The sequence below is a fragment of the Polypterus senegalus genome, chromosome 1 (assembly GCF_016835505.1).
Source record: "Polypterus senegalus isolate Bchr_013 chromosome 1, ASM1683550v1, whole genome shotgun sequence".
Classification (NCBI taxonomy): Eukaryota; Metazoa; Chordata; class Cladistia; order Polypteriformes; family Polypteridae; genus Polypterus; species Polypterus senegalus.
Window position 1 is genome coordinate 206,044,931 of NC_053154.1, and position 19,642 is coordinate 206,064,572.

At 36.3% G+C, this 19,642-nt stretch overlaps 1 protein-coding gene and 1 long non-coding RNA gene across 2 annotated transcripts in view; one reads left to right on the top strand and one right to left on the bottom strand.

Annotated features, from left to right (window-relative positions):
* The first annotated feature begins 127 nt into the window (after positions 1–127).
* On the top strand, positions 128–3,726 carry LOC120518932. Its single transcript, XR_005631326.1, has 3 exons — positions 128–501; positions 649–1,120; positions 2,752–3,726. It is a non-coding gene; the product is annotated as an uncharacterized LOC120518932 (long non-coding RNA).
* A 10,293-nt stretch (positions 3,727–14,019) lies between these two features.
* Positions 14,020–19,642, bottom strand: part of LOC120538368 (small conductance calcium-activated potassium channel protein 3-like) — a 331,728-nt gene continuing 326,105 nt past the window's right edge. Inside the window, exon 8 of the mRNA XM_039767850.1 lies at positions 14,020–16,955. Coding sequence (XP_039623784.1) covers positions 16,611–16,955 — 345 coding nt within the window. The 3' untranslated portion in view covers positions 14,020–16,610. The remainder of the gene's footprint in view (positions 16,956–19,642) is intronic.

Sequence of the window (19,642 nt, forward strand, 5' to 3'; positions counted from 1 at the left end):
GGTACAAGAGGGTTAAAAAAAACAACACTTTCAAGAATGTCTTACACAATATCTAAGTAGTATATGAACATGTAGTATGCACTAAATTGTAACGTTATCCAACTTACCCTTAATTTCTTTCCAGATTTTGTTGATCAAGGAAATAAAGGAGTGCTTGATGGCTGCTGTGTCAACCAACAATGATATGCTCCAAAAGGTTTGGGATGAATTAGATCACAGGACTGATGTGCGGTGAGTGACACAAGGGGCACATATTGTGTATTTTTAAGAAATAAAGATGGTGAGAGTTCCTTTAAAAATTTATTTAGACTGCATGCCCACATGGTACCAAATTACTTAATACAATTTTGAAACTGTTCAGTTTTACTTGCATTAAACAAGTATGTCAGCCATTTTATGATTGATTTTTTAGATTGGAATGTCCTGCATTACAAAGACAGTTTGGGTTTTATAAACCCCTACCAGCAGCACCTGGCATTGCCCGGATAAGTAATATTTAAGGTAAAAATATCTAACTTCTATAAATGCCGTTTCTTAAAGTGTACCATTCCAGAGACAAATTGACACATTTCAAAGTTAAAAGATGAATTCCACAAAAGAGTCATGTATCACTAAAGTTTTTGAACTATATTCTTTATCTTTTCACAGAAATTTATGAAAGAGCCATAGGATAGACAATGTTCTCTGCTTTTCCTCCTGGTGAACAAATGAGCAGGTGGTTTCGATTTCCCACTATGGAACATGCAACCTTAAACATGTCCATGTAAATATCATGAACTCTCCAAATGTATTCCATCAACTTTCATGGACTGACCTAGGGCCATGTTGATTGACATTGCATAAGCCAGATGAATAGGAAGTAGAAGCTATTTAAAATCAAAAGGCAATTCTTTGGGAATGAGTAGAGTTTTTGGTATGAAGGCATCTTTACCTCTTGCCCAGCCAGTTAGAAAAGTTGCTTCAATTATGTTTGGTAACAGTTTCTTTGTGCACAGTTGAGTTTCATTGCACGTTGTTGATAGATCCAGATTTCGAAGGACCATGATGGGTGCCCCAATCTTAATCTGCAAATTTTGAGTTGGAAGTCCAGGAGGCTGAAATGAATTCAGCAGCTCTGCTGGTTAGTACTCAGCTTTAATTGGTCCATAACTGTAGCTTTTGTAGTCTCCTGATTTTGAGTTTTGAATTTGGTCATTGATTTTTTCCACACTTTAATTTTTTAAGCTAAAATTGCTCTTTCATGTTTCCTGGCATGACTTTAAAAATTCTGTTTGATATTGGGGAACACTTTTTTTCTTCCACCTCATGAATAGATTAAATTTTTGCAAAAATTGTTTGAAAATTCAATCATTCCAGTCTTGAGTGCCTTACCATCACCTAGAACTAGAAGTTGTTTTGAGAATAATCCAGCAAATGTATTTCTACATAACTGGATGCACATTTTTGTATTTAGGGACAGCTAATGCATTAAACTCATCAGCTGGTGTTGACCTTGGAAAAACTGTCAACATTTGTTGGAAATCACCAGCAAGAACAAAGACTGTTCCTCCTATTAAATCCTTGTTGCAATGTAGGTCTTGAAGAGTTTGGTCCAGAGCCTCCAGTAACATTCTGGGTGCCATGGTGAACTCATCCCAAATAATTATACTGTATTGCTGAAGCATCGTGCCTCATCCTGATATTTTGGAATATTGCATACAATACTGTCACAATATGTCAGGTTCAAAGGCAACAGGAAAACAGGGTGTGCTGTGTGCATTCTCCAGCAAACAGAGTGGTAGCAATTACAGAAGATTCAAGCTCATTTTTTTTGATGAGTATGAATCTTGGCCAAGAGCAAGTATATGGGAAATAATTTTTTGGTTCTTTTGTCTGGTAGTCTGGCTTCAGTCTGTTTTGTTTTTCCATTTGCTGTGGAAGTAGCAGCTGTTTTTCTTTCCTTTTCAAGTCTGCTTTCTCTTTATCCTGATGTTTTTCTTAAAGGATGGACATCCTTTTGGCAACAGGAGACACTTTTCCAGTTGTGGCCCTTTCTTTGGAGGCTTTGGTTTGCCAAAAAATGAATAAATACTGATAAAATTCAAAAAGAAACATTTTTTTCTAAGACAAACAACATGTGTAACCAATCACTTTGCGCAAATACAGGGCACAGACTTTTTTCACAGATTCTGAGTCCTAAACGAAGTTGAATTAATTTCAGGAGTCAAAATCTGGGAGAAGGCACTGTCCTCAAACCACACTACTGGCACCTCAGTTTGAGCAAGGATTTGATTCTCTTAGGTGTTCATATGGTTTTCCAGTCCCTGATTGATGGTTATATTACTAAAGATACTTAGTTTTTATTCATTGTAGGACAAATAAAACAAATGCTGGAATTATGGGTTATGTTATTAGTTCTGCCTATGGGAAAAAATATCTTGTGACATTTTTCCTCTCCTTACAGTAATTGCCTTGCTACTGAATTCATCCATATCTGTACCTCTGACAATAATTGATTTAACAATGCAGCAAATCTCAAAATTCAGCATTAGAGAAATGTAACCATTCCATCAGTGAATAATAGACCATGTCAGAATAACAGGTACAAGCTTAACAAACTGTGGGTAACTGATCCTCTTGTCCCACCATTCTTATGTTTTATATTTTAATCTGCCCGAATCCAGTACCTAATGTAATTTTGTATGTTTTTGTCCCCACATGTCTTGAACTATTACCTACAAGTTCATGACGAAGCACTCTTGTGTCTTTTAGTCATGCAGTTCTTGGATTCTTTGCTGATTCCCCCAGAGCCTTCATGACTTCTGAATAATTAAGACCTACTGTTGCTAAATTTATGAGCTGACACTGTCATAACTCTTTCCTGGGATCAGATCACATCTTCCTTGATGATGTTGAAGTAATCCAGAGGTAATTACCCTAGAAATAAGTTGGGAAATATTGGCAAGATGAAATGCTGAGCCATCTCACGTCAGCTATTTGTGATATCTTCTTTATCTTTTGCAGAGTGAATGAATTTAAAACAGGCGTCAATCTTGGTATTAAAGTGAAATGGTATCTTTAAAAAAAATGAAATAACCCTTGGTGAAATAGCATTTTATTTCAAAAGCGGAGCAGAGTCCTTTTATTTGTGAAAGGTGCTCATTTTTATGACCATAATGCTTATTTTGGTGGACTTGAATTTTACTATTTGCCCACTTGTTTGTTATATTCTATTTTTATTGTTATATTTTCATGTGAACATGTTTTTTCACTCTCATTCTCTCTCTTTGTATAATTCTCCTGTCTCTGTATAATCTCTGTGTCATTTGAGGTGCCTGGAAGAGAGACAAGTTCTGATGGCAAGCTAAAAAAACATTAAAATGCTAAATGCAATATTATGGCTGTTCTCAGATCTAATCTCATAATCGCTACTGGTGTGTAAGAACAAAGAGGCTTTGGCTTTAGCAGGTTGCTATTGACAGCAAAAGTTTTTCTAACAAAAATAAACCAATCTGTCCCTTTTTTTTCTTTTTGCTAATCGCCTGCTGCCTTAAAAGCATATTCTTTCCATTTCAAAATTAGTGAATGAACAGTTGCTAAAATGTGAATGGCATGTTATAAATTTATTGTGTAAGTATTTTATAAATGTCTTGCCTGCTAAATGATTGTCTGCAGGGGTCTCAGTAATCAATTCAGATGCTGGCTGCTGTTGTTGCCTGGAAGGAAACAGAAAATATTCATTCTGCAGGTTACAGGTACAGTCTATAAACCTGAAAACAAAAAGCCTGCTATTCAAGCCAGATGTGATTTTCAAAAATTGCCTTCACTTGACACGACCTTAATGCTGTGGTGTTACAATGCCTTGTGTTCCATGGTGGTTATTGTTGGTTTTACACAGTAAGGTCCTGTATTATGATATATTGCCACCTTGATAAGTGTATCCGCCCTGACTAGGCTAAATTGTCTATCATCATCACTACCGGTTTAACAGTAATTTTCAGTGTTTGCATAGGTTAGCTTGTTACCCCCCAGATACTCTCCACATTTCTAGGTATCCTTTGTGGTGAAACACATTTTTTACATCATCTGACAACTTCATCATGTCTTCTTTGGCCTTCCTCCTTGGCATTATCCTCTCGCCTCCTTCACCCTTTCACTCTACAAACAAAACCACCATAATCAATTTCTTCTCAGCATAACACCTATCACTTCCACATCAAGTCTTTCTCTTGACTCAGCGCTCCTCTTATTCTCACTCCATACAACTATCTGATGATGATCATTTCTGTTCTTTCCAGCTTTGCTTCATGTTTCACCTTCATCGGCCATGCTTCACTCCCATAGAGCATACAACTCCTTACATAGCTCCCATAAACTTTATATTTCAGTGGCAGTGAGAATGTCTTGTAGAATTTCATCAATTCACCTCTCACCCTCATTATTACTGTTTGTACTGTACCTGTACATGCAAGTAGGAATTTCACTGTACTCTGTATATATGACAGCACTACTGCTAATATTACTATTACTACCTCTGTGTGTACTCAGCATGTCACCAAAGAAACAAAACGTTTCCTTTTTCTCTGAAACAAATTTATTGCTGATGTCTATATCTATACTGTACATGCTGCATCGGTATTCTGCAACTGTCACACAATTTGTATAGGCTAAGGTTACGCATGCCACCTTCAGACTACCCTTGACACCACTTCATGTTGTATTTACTCACTTCCTATAGTGATCCTCCTGCATTGAACTGAGTTTCTCCCAACATCTTTACCACTCCACCATGGCCATGCATCCGCCTCTTCCATGCCTTCTGTAGTGGTCTACAGTGATAACCTTCATCTCTCCTGCATTTATGCTGAGGTCATTTGCTTCCAAACCAGTTCTTTAAATTCCACTGCACCTTTTCCTTCAAAGAAAGATCATAATTGTAGCTAGGCTCTCATGGCAATCCTTCACACTCACATACTCCTCTGTTCACTGCCTCCATCATTATCACCAAGTGCTGTACACTTGCAAAGGATCTCTAGTTCAGCCCTACCTTCACCTCAGAACTTGAACTTTTGTGCTATCCAGACCACCATTCATTCTTCGTCATAAACTGAAATTACCGCAGACATTAAACAGTCATTCATACCTGATTTTCTCAATGCTCGCCTTACCACCTTTTGTGGCACCCTGTCAAATGTGTTCCCCAGATCTACAAATGCATGATGCAGCTTTTTTCCCTTTGCCTGATGCTTTTCCAGCATTTGCCTGACAATGTCTCTCAGGCATGATAACACCGCATTTTGTTAACTTTCTTCTGATCCCCCATTTTCTTATCTTAACCAACTTCATTCCCTGCTGCAAAGGTTTGCTTACTTAATTTGACAAACACTCAAGTAATTCACTTTTTCCTTTGTATACTAAAATGAGCAAGCACACTTCTAATCTTAAAATCATATATAATTGTGTTGAACAGGTCTGTCAACCATTCAACTTCAGGACCTTCCACTGTGTGCTGCTGGAAGGAATAGAAACAGCAGCAAGTTGCAAAAAAGATCAAGATAGGAGATTCTATCATTAAGCAAGCTAAAATCAAAATTAAGAATTCAATAATTTTTCAACAAACCCTAAACGTGAACCAAAATTCAAAGTGAAAAAGGACGTATATAAAAGTCATTAACCAGCAAAGAGCTCTAAATTGTTTTTGGATAGCTACAATCTTGGATAAAGACAGGACATCAGTGCGCTGGGACATTTTATCCCATTTTTCCAATGAAGTCACATGCCATACAATTCCAAGTCCTAGCAAGGAAAAAATATCAACCAAGGTGGCAGTCATAAAGAAACAAATATGGCAATGAAACAGTTTTATGTTATTTATAATAATGCCAAAGAAATGTCAATACAGGAAACTTTTACTATAATTAAATTGTCAAAAACTCTGACAGGGTGAGGAAAAATGAGAAGAACTGCAAAGGACAGGTAGAAAAAAAGTAAATATGAAATGTCATCATAACATAATGCTTTCATCATTTCTGTCAACACTCCAGACAGACTTTTTGCTTTACTTAGCTTCATCTTTTACAATGCTATTGTGACCTCCTCTTTTGAAAACCTACAGCTTGGTCCTTCTGTTTTCTCACAATGCACATTATTATCCCATTTGTCCTCATCACTCACTAGCATCTCCATGTTCTTCTTCTAGGTGTCCTTAATCCCATTACTATAAATCACGATGTTCCCTTCAGCATTTTTTAAAGCAATTCACACCTACTACATCCTGTCTTTCTTTTGCTACCGATCCTGAGGCCATTTCATTTCCCTTCCTCATTCTGCTACTTACAGTAATTTCAAACTCACGTCTCTCATACCTGCTTTTCTGGCTTTTCACTTTGCTTCCTAGTAGACCACCTTGTCACTTTTTGCATTTGTTTTCTGACACTTCTTATAGCATTTCATGTTTTTGTCAATGCACATGTGAACCTCTGCATTCCATGTGTGTATAATACTTAAATTAACTTTTTAATAACAAATTATCTATGCATAAATTGTGTGTTGGTTAAAACCAGGGGAGCCACCCTTGCCCCATTTCCATATTGTTTAGGTCCTATATCAGTGGTTTAGACTAAGAACAACCTTATCAATGATACAGCAATATATGATATGCTAATAGATATTTCTTAAAATAAGTCCACATTACCATTGCCACATTTAGTTTATAACATGTTTCATATCACAAACACTTGATATTCAAACTCTGCATTGCTGGATTTGTGTTTCATAGTCCCAGATTTAAGTCACTTCTCTGTACTAACTAATGAGGTGTCACAAGAACGAGACATAAACAGATAAAGGTTTGGGGCTGCCACCCGTATAATTTGGTATCCTGGCTGCAAAGTCGTTTTTATCAAATACATAGCACTAATGTGCATCCAACTGAGTCCAGAACAAGACTGAGGGAAAAGGGAAAAGGGCAGGCTTTTAAAGGGGAAGACAGGAAGTGAGGTCATAACGTGTTCTTCATTCATTGGATCGAGCCCGGACGTGACGTCAGAGGGGCTGGAGCTGGTAAGGTCTACTTCCATTGGCTCAGTCCCGGAAGTGATGTCAAGAGAGCCAGGTGGAATCTCCCAGGAATGGACTACAGGAAAGGGAGAAAAAGTCAGTGCACTCTGCCACATCCCGGCATGCCTCATAATTGCCTTCACTCAAGCCCTTTAGCTGCCTCCCATGCGCACGTGTGTGACAGAGGGTAATTCTATGCCAGACCAAGAGGTGGTAGAATGCGCTAAACCTTTCTCTCTTTCCACTGCAGACCAGTTTTGGGAAATTCTCCCTGGCCCCGATAAAGCCACTTCTGGTTCTAAGCATGATGACGTCACTTCCTCTGCCTTCCTTTAAAACCGCCATCTTTGCCTCACCCAAAACAGTTCTGTTCTGGAATCAAATCTGTACTATTGTGCAATCGATTTTCAAATTTGCAGCCAGGCTTCAAGTATACGGGAGGTTGCACCCAAACCTTTTCCTGGCTCTTGTCTATTCACTTAGCTCACCTTACCTGTGAAAACAGTGTAAGAAACTCTCAATACTAGTGAGGTAGGCATCCGAGTCTGCACCCAAGTGCTATGGGAAATACAGCAAATATGAGGATAGATTTAATGTGAGTGCCCTTCTAAGTGGGATGATTTAAAAAAAAAAACAAACAAAGGTGCATGAATTAGCCAGGCTGTGGGAAAAATCTGACCTTTTGCCTCTTTCAATCATATAGAATTAAAAAAAGGAGGTTGGCCAATGTGTGCACATTGTACTTCCAGTGATACAATATAATCTTAATGTGTTCAGTTTGATTGTTAAGTTCATGAAAAAAATTGTGAAGACAAAGTAGGAGATCAACAGTAACAATGCATTTCTGTTTAAATGCCAGCTAAAAATTCACATGAACACAATGTAGTGGAAAGGTGAGAGTCACAAATAGCAGCTCTGAAAAAAAATCCTATAGCTTGTAAATGCAGCATTAATGGGTTGCCTTTGCCTGGATTGGCTCTCCAGGTGGACATCACAATGAATATAAAGGAGATTTTTGAACAGAGATGAAGACCATTTTGACAGGAGAGAGACTACAAGTCAAAAGATGTGATGAAAAGGACTGAGAGGGAGTGAGAAAGAGTCGAATGGAAGTAAAAATTGGTACTCAGCACTGTTTCATCCTTGTTGTCAAATTGTAATATAATATATTCACAATTCAACCACTATCAAAATTGGAAAGTTACCAGTCCTTGTAACCTATTTTGTATCAAGGCACTCTTAATGAGTGGTATTGGCAGAAAAAGCACCATGTGGTCATTAAGATTTGAACCTTCCCTTTTGTACTTTTGAATTCACAGTATTCTAATCATGTACTTACCTGGCCATGCTTACCTCCATGTTTGTTTTCATGCACATAACACCACTACATCCAGGTACAACTTTATTACATACAGTATCGTTTTGTGTAATTTGTGATTGCATTTTAACTGTTTGTTGTTTCAAGGTATATATATACTGTATATAATTTATTGCTGTCAGTAATTTGAGTCAATAAGAATTATGAAAAGCATTACATATTATCAAAGCTGTAGTCAGTTTACTAAGAGCTTGAAGCTCGTTGGAAGATGTTCATTGTTCTTCAAACTGTTAAACAACTCCCTAGATAGAAATGTCAGGCCAACAGTGACTGGGAGATGAGTAAATTCTAGTTTCAGTTAAAGATGATTTGTCTTGAAATAAAAGGCAATAAACCAGAGGTCAGATTATACAATGAAAATACAGTAAAGTTTGATAGTCTCAGCAGTCAGAATGAACTAAAACAAGATTGGAAAAGTGCTTGAAGAACAGACACAAACGCAAATAGGATTAGAATACAAATTTATTTTTAATGGCAGTTAATTACTCTTTGAGTAAATTGTAACAGAAATAAACAACAAAAATAAAACAAACTCATTATCTATAGTTCTATTACAAGTAGAAGCCTTTCAATAGATTTGATTTTATTACACTGACTCCATCAGTTTGAAGTCCAAGGCACTTTTGCATGAACAGGGTGAAGCCATTTCTAAAATGATGTCTGTTTCTGGTTTGTCGTTGTCACCCCCATCAGCAACAGCAGTCCTGGAAAATTACAGCACGATTTATGATATCATTTTCAGATAATGGCAGATAATGAAGCCTCACCCTTAAGATTTGGATTGCCCCCTGAAAAACCGAATCCCTTACTTGCGTAGTCAAGGGTCTCCCAGCAGTTATCTGAGCTAATGTTAAAGACATATTCTCCAGTCACAATGCTACTTTCCTTTCTGTGTTGTGATGTGTGTTGTCTAATGATAGCTTTCTGCTCAAAATATTAGTGGTGTAGGATTCAATTCTATCAATATATTCCTTTGTTGTTAGTACAGATGTATTACATTAATTGTTCAGATTTATTGAACACATTACTGATTACTTTTTTTTTTTTATTTATTTATTAAGGTTTTTGATCTGGAAATAGTGTTTCAGCCGAGTACAACACAAGTTTACTGTGTAAGTACCCATGCTTTCATATTAATCAATAGTTAATGGACATCGTATTCTGGCCACAAGAACTCCTCTCCAGCCCTTGTCTATGAGTGGCCATAACTCTGTTTCTTTTATTTCTGTTATGTGTTCTTAGGGTTAGTTATGCTACTGATAGTTCTACATTAAATAATGGTGCAACTGCATACTTTGTTACATTTTACTTTTTGTTATCTCTTGGAGGTCGCCCATTATTTTTCAAGGAAAATCAATTATATTGTTCTGAAATAGTGATCTTGATGCTTGTTTTTTATTTTTATTAAAAGCAAGCTGCAATAATCTTGTTGTAAAAACAAGAATACAAGCCAGTAGATTACAAGAACATCTTTGAATATAATTGGACTACATTTAAAAGAAAGAGCAACATTAATTAACTTTGCATTAATTTAGTTATTGGAGACTTTTTTTTAAACAATCAACTAAATGTTTTTTTCTTGTAGTATGTGATCTTTCCATATGGAAAAGGAATGCAAAGAGGTAAGTCACTGTTCAAATCTGTAATGGCACCTTTATACCTGATGATGCATGAAACTATAAGACTTCACAATAGTCCTACAGCTCCACATATCTATATACAGCAGATTGTTTTTCAAAATTCTACTCCTGTTGCACTCTTCCCATATCCAGTATCATCTTTGCTTGACTGTCGTAAAGATGTTTCATCAAGAAGAATGTAAACTTAAATCCAGAGAATGTAAAATTGAAACCAGGAAAGGAACAGGTCGTAATCAATATGAATCTAATCAAACACAAAGTTAACATCGCAGACAGTTAATTGAAATGTATAATTTAGTGAAAAAATGCTTGAAGGCTCACACTAAATGAACACAAATGCAAATTGTGAAATCATTGCTTTAGCTGAAGGTTAGGCTATAGTTTATATGTGCTTTCTGGAGGACACAGCTGTCCAGAAACAGACATAGGAAAACTTAAAGCTACACTTATAAGCCGTCAATTATGTAGCTACAAAATTTCATACTTGGATATCATACCAGAGTGTGTGTTTGCTTGTGTGTGTGTTTGTGTGTAAACGTATACACATATATATATATATATATATATTATATACCAGTGTGTGTGTGTATAAATACACACATATATATATATATATATATATATGTATATATACATATGGATACACACGTTAGTTTCACTTATTTATCAGTGGCAATATTCAGAAGTTAGGTAAGCAAATTATTTTCCTAAGGGAATTGCAGCCCCAAAGGATAATTTACGATGACCCAAAAATGAAGGGTGCGAGGTCAGTCACATGCTCAACCTAACTCATTCTGGGACAATTAACTGTTACCAATTAATTGAACTTGCATGAGTATGAATGTGGGAGGAAGACATTAGTACCCTAGGGAGAACATTTACATTCCTCTCTGACAGTGACCAGTCTGAAAAAAGCCTGTCTCCTGGAGCTGTGAGATAACAGTGCCTATTCATCGTGTTTGTCACTTACCTTTTGGTTTGTGTTATATGATGTCACTTTCCAAGTTCAGTAAAGTGGCAATATTAAATACTTATCAGTGGTTCTTGAAGTGGGCCGATAATTTTCCATTTTTGGTGTATATCAGTAGTAAATGGATGCGTACCAGCACTTCCCGGTCTGACCTTAGAGGGATACCCACTATCTGATCTAATGTACACATATCATTCCAGTCAAAACTCCAAAAGGGCCCACTTTCCACTGCTGTAATGTACGAATATCATTGTGTTTGAAGCTATGAGAGGGAAAACCCGCTTGATTAACACATTGGGTAAACTTGGGAAAGAACAAAGAAACAGAGAGTATTGACCCTGTTATCAGTTATCAGCAAGGTAGATGAAGGGTTAGCATTAAGAAATTTCAAAAGACCACTAATTGCAACAATTCCTTAGTATCCTGGAGATGAACACTAATAATTAAGCATATTATTTAACAAAACAAATTCACAAACATCATTTTTTTTTTATTTTTCACTTAAAATCTTGCTTGCCACCTTCAAAAATTGCCACTGATTTTATGTGTATATGTGTGTATATACAGATATACAGGTCTTTGTGTAGGAATTGTGTATATATACATAACACATACAGATAAAAACTCCTGTGCACATGCACACACACAAACACACACACATTTCCAAGAAAGATATTCCACTCCATGCAGATGTCATGTCAGTTGACCACTGGCAAACAGTGAAAACCATGTTTTGAGATAATTACAGTTTTCCTAAACTAAACATCTTTGATCTCCATTACAAAAACTAATACATCTTATAAATAACAGATAATCTTGGGTCAGAGCTTATGTAAAATACATTGGATGACTATGTTCTAAACTTATAGCTCTGTTTCAGTGGTCACATGATAAAACATCTACTGTACCTACCGTAAACTGAAGTAATCTGTCTAGTTGTAAATTATATAGATATAGATATAATGTATTGATATATATATATATATATATATATATATATATATATATATATATATATATATATATTTTACCTTAGGAAAACAAGGAAAATCCAAAACAAATAATAAAATAAAACAAGGCATGTGCACATTGTAGTCATTTTATAAGTAAGGAGAGCAGAAGCAGGGTTGTATTCTCAATGCAGTAGTAATGTTTCTTGCATTGTTTTGTTATGAAAATGTTCAGGCTTTGGAGCACAGCACTCCTGCCACAAAGTGCTCAGACCAAGAATAAATGGCTTTTTTTCACGGGGGCCAGACAATGCTTATTTTCATAAAGCACAGGGGGAAAATGGGTTTTCAAAAATAGAGCCCCTAAAGTGACACTGAGTATAACCCTAACAAACAAAAACATACTAATCACTGCTACATCCACAGGCAGTCAGTTACATTGTTGTAGTTTCATTTTTAAAGAATATTCTTTCAAATTTTTGGTTCTAAAAAGGTATCTGCAGATGCTCAAATGTCAGTATCATATTCTAGTAAATGTTTTTGCCTCATATTTGTAATTTTGAAGGCATAATCCGGCTTGTTTCTAAGCACCCTAAAAATACAGTATCTGTCCAAACTAGGCCACTAGCTTGGAAAACAAACCAGAAAAGCAGCTATGGAGACTGTCCTGTCCTTCATTAATACAGCAAAGAAGCAATGCACAAATATGGATAATGAAGAACCAAAGAAAACATACATAACTTTTTATATAATTAATCCTTATAAAGTGATAAACATCAGACTTTAAGAATAGCAATGCACCTTGTTCAAATTTTCACACCAAAAGCTGCCAGAAAGCAGTAAAAAAGACAGGAAAGCCTGAAACTGAAAGGCCCGAGTAATGTAGGCAGTAATGAAGAATATATTAAATTAGGTATATCAAAGTGCTGATTTATAAGAAATATATAAGAGCAGAGCATGAATCATTTAAAGAGGCTACCCATAATACTGAAATAATTTATGTATTGTGGTGAATGCTGTATCTTAAATGCTCCATTTTATTGTTGCTCTCGTTTTATGTTCTTGTCAGATGAATTGGTAGATCCTGGTAGAACCCAAATCCGCTGAAACAGAGTTATACTATTAAAGAATATATTGTATATGTGTGTGTGGGTGTGTTTGTGTATATATACATACAGTACATACTTACACACACACACACAAGTATTCATAAGTGTATATGTTTATATACTACATTCATATTGTGGTGAATGCAATCATAGACTGTCTGGTGAGAGGATGCTACTTAGGGAAGATGTAAAGTCGCATTCTACAAGCCTTAATTTTATCCATTGGCTCACCTACAAAAGTCCTCCTGATAACAACCATGGTAATCAAATGACCAAGAACATAATCCCTTCACAGCTCAAATAATCTCCTTTGTCAATTAGTCATCCCAGTGGTAGGCAGAAACCCAATTGTTTCCCCAGATATTCTTCCTGTTTAAAGTACATCTTCTTTATTCCCTTCCCAAGCATGTGAACGTATGTTCACACTGGCTTGTGTGACAATGACTAAGTATTGTGGCGGATGGCCGGGACCGATGCCCCTTCAGTATATGTTCAAGGGGAGCAGCCATGGACTATTCAATATCCTCCTGGATGCTAGATGACAACCCCCCCTGGGTTGGAGTGGTGCCTCGGTCTCCCACAGAGCTCCATGGGAATTGGAGTTTGGTGCAGCCCTTTTGGGTCCCACAGGCACTGCCAGGGGGTGCTATGGCTGGGACTCCTGAGCCCTTATGGGCAGTGTTTTCACCACATCTGGAAGTGCAGCCAGAACCCGGCAATCAAGCACCTGGAGCACTTCCGGGTGAACTATAAAAGGGGCCAGCAGCCACCACTCTGGGAGCCAGAGTCGGGAGGAGGAAGACAAAACTGCCGTGAGGAGTGGAGGAAAGGAAGAGTGTTTGTGCTTTTGTGTTCACTTGTGTGTTTTGGGACTGTGTTGTGCCTGTGGGGCACGGGAAGACGTGGCCCACAGGTGAAGAAAATAAAAGTTAGTTTGCTTTTATACGTGCCTCCGGTGTCAGTATGTGTTGGGTCGGGCGCCCATATAGCACCTTTGTTACAGTATTTTTAACAACATTTGGGTCAGCTGCCCTCATTCTTTCTTTCTTTCAGAAAGACTACTTGAATAGACAGCTTAAAAAATAAACAGCTAAAAGCATCATAGAAAAGAGCCAAAGCATGCTTAGCTGTGAGGTACTTGGCATATGGGGCAAAGCAAGTCTCTATCCTGGGGAGGCCATATTCATAAGTCAGTCTTAAAGTTTTGGAAAGCCTTGATAAGCACCATATTCTCTCAACAATTTAGAGAAGGTAGGCTAAAGCTGATACAAAGCAATAAAATAAATGGTATAAATTACAAAAATATGATTAATCCATTGGCACTATAACAGTGAATGTCAAAAAACACTTTAATTTAATTAAACAAGCTTCTCTGGCTTTAGAGAGCCAAATGCATTAATATCTGCTAAAAACAAAAACCCACGAACAGAAAAAATATGCTGTCATTCCTCTTCTTATCCTGCTTACTCAATTACAGGGTCAAGACAGTACAAATGTTAAATGAGACACAAGATCATCCCAGGATAAAAACATTAAGTACACCACTACATTCACTCATAACAGGCAAATTTACGACCTCCAATTAACTTGTCTTTAGGATGTGTCAGGAAACCAGGGCATCCAGAGAAAATCTGTGCAAGAGAAGATGCAAACTCCACAAAGACCACAACTCATGCCTCTAGACCCATAAGGCAGCAGTTCTAATTAACTATGTTAGCACGATGCCCAACAGAACAATCTATCAAATGTATACCTATGAAAAGTATGTGCCTAGCTGTGTCTAAAAACTGTGCATTTTTGCTACTGTCGGCTTTTACACAACACTATGAAATACCTGCTTCTAGTTTCTTGAAAGAATCATTTATTTTACCCAGCATCAGCTTTGCTGGCGCCTTGATTGTGCTTTGCAATGAAGGCTCCAAGTATTCAAAGATTATGCTTTTAGTGCAGTTTACTTTGGCTATTTGAGAATATCAAGGAATCAATCTTAGCATCTTACAGAGAAGAGGAAGTCGTTCCAGTTGATGTCATTTTAAAAAGAAACTACAACAATCTAGCCAAACACAGAATAGGTCTGTGTACTCACAGAAGAAATAACATACTGCATTGTTCTGGAATGTTGTAGAAAAGCTGCTGTGTATTGGAAGTAATCCCACCCGTTATTTTGTTTTAAAAAGGAAGACCTTTTGGGTTTTGGATGGGTTTTGGACCCTAACCTATATCTTTTTGCCAAAGACCAAAAAGCTGATCTTTTTGGCAATACCTAAGATTATAAATATCTTTACAATGATGAAGCAGTTTGACATATTTAAATAGTCTGATCTATTTGTCTTCTTTGAAAAATGTTTTTAGATTCTAGGTAGTGACATTCATCTCAATGTAAGCAATTCTGAATTCAAAATGTCTCATGAACTGAGACATCAAATTGATAGCTGAGAGGGACTAAGGATGTGACATTCAGCATGTTACAGTATATGTCCATAAAGATATTCATATTCATTTTGCTTTTCTTTCTGTATTTATGTCTAGGCAGCAGAGTTTCCATTATATAATAGGTGTTTTCAAAAGCAAACCCATCTTGGGATTGATGGGATTGGGAAGAGTCCTAGTACTGAAGAATAAATGAACCATAACGTGTGCCTCATGCTGCTAGAATTTTATTTTGGTTCCAATAAAAACAACCATCAAATTCATCTGAAACCTGAGCAATTTTAACAAAAAATAAAATAAATAAATAGCCAAAAAAAAAACCAAAAAAACAACAGAAATACCTCAGGTGTTAAAAGCGTGCTCCATTTCAGAGGAGCATTCTTTTTCTGTGCTTTCTTTTTTGTACATACACTTCAGAACCATGAGCAGCTATGCTCTCAGGTTAGCTTACCTTGGCAAGAAACACCCAAAATCAATGATTTGCAAGGAAAAAGTGTTGAATTTTGCTTGGTTTACCTGCTGCTTCTGCTCAGCATGCATTGTACATTCATACGATAGTCTTCTTGTACCAGTTTTGCCCATACTTCCTTTGCGATGTTGCTGATCACACATCTCATGTTCCATCTGAGATCACTCTTCAAGTTGATATTTTTTCCGTGGCAGATCTCCACAGTGTTACTGGCTGAAGAAAAGGCTGTCTGTGTCATTCACTGTTGTGCAGATGGAGATTTTGTTTTGGTTTTTGTCTTATTTTACAAGGCTCTCCTACTCTCACTAATGTCATGTAATAGCCATTTTATTTGCCTTGCAAGAGGTAACCTATATAGCCAACAACAATGTGACATCAAAGATCTTTCAGTGTACTTTTCCAGACAGGCCCATACAATGGACTCCTGCCTTGTACTTCTACCTTTCCTAATTATTGAGAAGAGGAGACTATGCTTTAGTGATACATTTTCATTTGTTTTGCCCTTTTCCTTTGTTGCAGGAAACAATTAAAATAAGAAGCATATGTTCCCTGTTTTTGTAACTGTATTAGTAGCTGAATAAAGCATCAGTTAATTTTCAGGGAAGATTAGCTGGCAGCCCAGATATTTAACAGCTGCTGGAACTTGTGTATGGAGTAGGAAATGAAGCTGAGCTGATTTCTAAAGGACTGTCAGAGAGGAGTGGCGATGCAGAAGAGAGTGGACAATGGAACCTCCCTGGAGTTCCTGTGATTGTTCCTCCTGTCCCTGTACCTGTTCCAGCTCGGTTTTCTGCGATCACCAGTAGCAACTGTGCATGCTGAAGTCTCAGGGTCTCTGCTATCAACCCTGGCAGGGAATTGAAGCTTGATGTCAACTGCTCCAGCTTACTCTCCAAGCTTACGATCTGCTTCTCTAGATCCTCACTGCGGTCATTAAGTTCTGTGATCAGGTCATACATTACATTTTGCATCTGGATGGTGGTAAACATAAGAATGAATAATAAGAAAATTAGTATTCTCCAACTTTAACAGATTTATTTAGATTATTCTAATTGCCACAAACCATTTGTAAGGCTGATTTAATTACAATGATCAATGTAAACCTTTGGGCATATTATGAAAAGATTTTTGTGCCATTCCAGAAGTAGTAAGTAAACATTAGAATGTCATCAAACCAAAAACATTTTGATCAAATTGGAAGAATGCTGTAGAAAAACCAAGAAACTTTAAAACTTTTGTGATTTTGTTGAATCATAAAAACATGTAGATTTGTATTGTTTAATAAGGAACTATATACCATGTAAAAGGGATTCACCTACTGAAGCATTGTCTCACAGCAACTGATTTGTCCCTTTCAGCAATTTTGTTGCCACAAGGCACATTTCATTGCCAGTCATTTTCAAGGATAGGGTTCCCCTGGATATTTTGACAAATAAATGATACTGGGTGGGAATTTGAACATCCACAGGCCCCACAGACCATTACAGTGCAGGAAAGATTTTCCCTTAATAGCTGCTCAACACCTGTGAATTCTGAGCTATGAGCAAACATTTCTGCCTTTTGTCAGGCTTAAAATCAATGAATGGTTCTTTTAAACTACATTCATTTAAATAAGGGTAATTGCAGGTTCATTTAAATTTTTTCATTTTTAGTTTTTGCAGTTTTCAGTAATTTATGCACATAGCTATTGAGATGATCACAAGATACATGACAAGTTTTCATTTCATAGTTTGATATTAAAAATATCCATATAGGTAGAGCAGTTAACTTTGCCACATAATTAGTTTTATGTAAGCGTGCTTTGAGAAATTACTCTGATGATAAGCATACCTCAAAGAATTATTATAGTTTTCTGCTCTAGAAACTCCTTAAATATTTGAACAGGAAAATGGGAGTGATGTTTTACTAATTAGCAGTGACCAATGAACAATGTCGAAAACATTATGAGGACATAGTTGCACTTTAAAAATGTCATGGGCTTTTGTGTTCAGGGTAAATTATAGCTTTGTTTATCATTCTGTTAAAGTTAATAGAATATATATTATGTAAAAATACAGAGCATTAAAAAAACACAAATGTATAAATATTTACTAACAGGCAACTATTTGGCTATAAGTATTTTCACAACCTATTTGCACCAAATAGTTAGACTTATGACAATAAATGTAAACCATTCAGTTGTAATAATAATAAAAAAGAAAATAAATAATGAAAATAGCCCTTACAAAAATATCATTCCTAGCAGTTCGCCTATTTTAGAATATGTTCACATTGATGGATTTTTTTTTTGCTTAAAAACTCATATCTTCACTGAATATAAGCAAAATTTGAAAGCTGATTAATGTTTGTCTGATACAGTTGCTGCTTTCATGTATTACTGAGAAACAGTTCCTTTTTATGCACTTGACAACCGTGCTCCATTCTACAGCTGCAAGGTACCTCAGATAAAATATTAATATTAAAAATAAACTTCAGATTATTCACTTATTCCAAAATATGTTAAATGTTTGCTTTTGTATTTCTATAGCAATCCCAAAGTACCCAAGCATAAAATACCAGCTAATCAATATAATATAAAATCCATTTCAGAATATTTGGTTGATTTTGAAATGGTGCAGAAGTGGGATACAGCATCTTTTGTTTGCAACTTTCATTCAGTTACTGGCCATGTGCAGTTTGCATGCTGTCCTTCATGTTTGTGTAGGTTTTCCTCCATGCCCTCCAGTTTTCCTCCCACATCCCCAAAATGGTGCCTGTTACAATAGACTGATTGGCAATTTCACATTGAGTGGATGTGAGTGTGTGAAATGGATTAAGCATGTTTAAAAATATTAGGTTTTGTTAGGTATATGCCTGTAAATAATTCCAAAAAACAAAAATGATAGCAGGAAGAAGCTTTGAGCTTGGTAATATTTAAAATGTGAATCTACATTGTAACTCAGTACTTTTGTACTTTGTTCAAAACAACATTTCTTAAAAAGAAAGGAGAAGGGACATTCCCATATAACTTTTGTACAAAGTGTGCAATCAACACCAATAACTCCAATAAGTATTTAAACCCTATTACAACAGAGTAATTGTTGGGTTATGATCACAGTATATAACATACTCTATAGAGTATATGGTGAAAGTCTGCAGTCTTACTAGTTGTTTGTTGTCCTTAATTTTGTTAGGTTAAGTATGGTCATATAATTTATGCAAGAGAAATAATGGAATGTCATCTTTTAAATTCAATTCAAGACAATCCCTGTGGTTTTATATGTATTACAGAATAATTGTTCATGTAAACAGCAATGGTTAAATCAATTTGAGCAAATTTAATTTAAATTTAGTAAATTATTTTCTAAAGGAAGAATTTACAAGGAAAAAAGTAACAAGGGTAAAAAAATCTGCCTCAAGATTAGCACAGAAACTTCCATAAAGATGTGTGTTAACTGTGGACCAGGATAAAGTGCCTCTGAAGGGTGTAGGAAGGTATGCCTTTATGTTAGGCCAGACAGCTGCATCAATCAACTATTGTACATCTGCTTGGAATGGGGCACATTTGGGCATAATTAAGCAATTTTTATTGAAATCGAGAGACATGAACATTTTTCATAATTTCATAATTTATGACTGTTCCTGACTATGTTGTCTCACTTCATACTTTACTGTTACA